Below are 625 nucleotides of genomic sequence, written 5' to 3'. Positions count from 1 at the left end.
AAAGTGGAATTATGAGTTCAGCAGTGTTCTGTGAAAGGTCAGTTGTTAAAAAGGCAGAGGCTGACATTCTGTGGGAAAGGGGCCTCCATTAATCAGCCCGCGCCCGCGCCGCCCGCGCCCGCCCGCGCTCACGTTGATGAGGAAGGACTTGCTGTTGAGCAGGTTGGAGAACTGGTTCAGGGCCTGCTCCACCGTGGGCCGCCGCGACTCGGGGATGTCCAGCCGGCCCGTGATCATCACGTCCTTGTCGCCGTCCTTCGACGGCAGGAAGAACACGCGGTCGGTGTAGGTCTTGTAGTCCAGCACGGGGATGCCCGCCTCGTGCACGTCGTTGGTCTGGTCCTCCATCTCGATCATCAGATCTGCGGGGAGGTGGGGTGAGGGCGCCGCCCCGCGACGCTGGGCCCCGCCCGGCCGGAGCGGCCACGCGCCGGAGGGCCGCACCCACCGGTGAACTCCTTCTTGCAGCGGTCGCGCACGCTCTCCTCCAGGCCCTCCAGCTGGGACTTGATCTTCTCGTACTCCCGCTCCGCCTGCTGGCTCTTCCTCCTGGGGGCACGGGCGGTTCTGGGCCCCAGCGCCATGCGCGCAGGGCGGGCAAGGGGCGGCGGGGTCCGGGGCGGGG

General features: G+C 67.4%; 1 protein-coding gene across 1 annotated transcript in view; it reads right to left on the bottom strand.

The window, feature by feature from the left end:
* Positions 1 to 89, bottom strand: part of LOC101632096 (plexin-B2-like) — a gene marked incomplete at its 3' end in the record, with an annotated part of 2862 nt that extends 2773 nt beyond the window's left edge. Inside the window, exon 1 of the mRNA XM_012734976.1 lies at positions 66 to 89. Within this exon, the coding sequence (XP_012590430.1) occupies positions 66 to 89 (24 nt within the window). The remainder of the gene's footprint in view (positions 1 to 65) is intronic.
* Between the last annotated feature and the right edge of the window lie 536 nt (positions 90 to 625).

This window comes from Condylura cristata, unplaced genomic scaffold (genome assembly GCF_000260355.1).
Source record: "Condylura cristata isolate star-nosed mole 26May11 unplaced genomic scaffold, ConCri1.0 scaffold00270, whole genome shotgun sequence".
NCBI lineage: Eukaryota > Metazoa > Chordata > Mammalia > Eulipotyphla > Talpidae > Condylura > Condylura cristata.
Note: the sequence above shows the minus strand (reverse complement) of the source record. Positions and strands in the feature narration are given on the sequence as shown.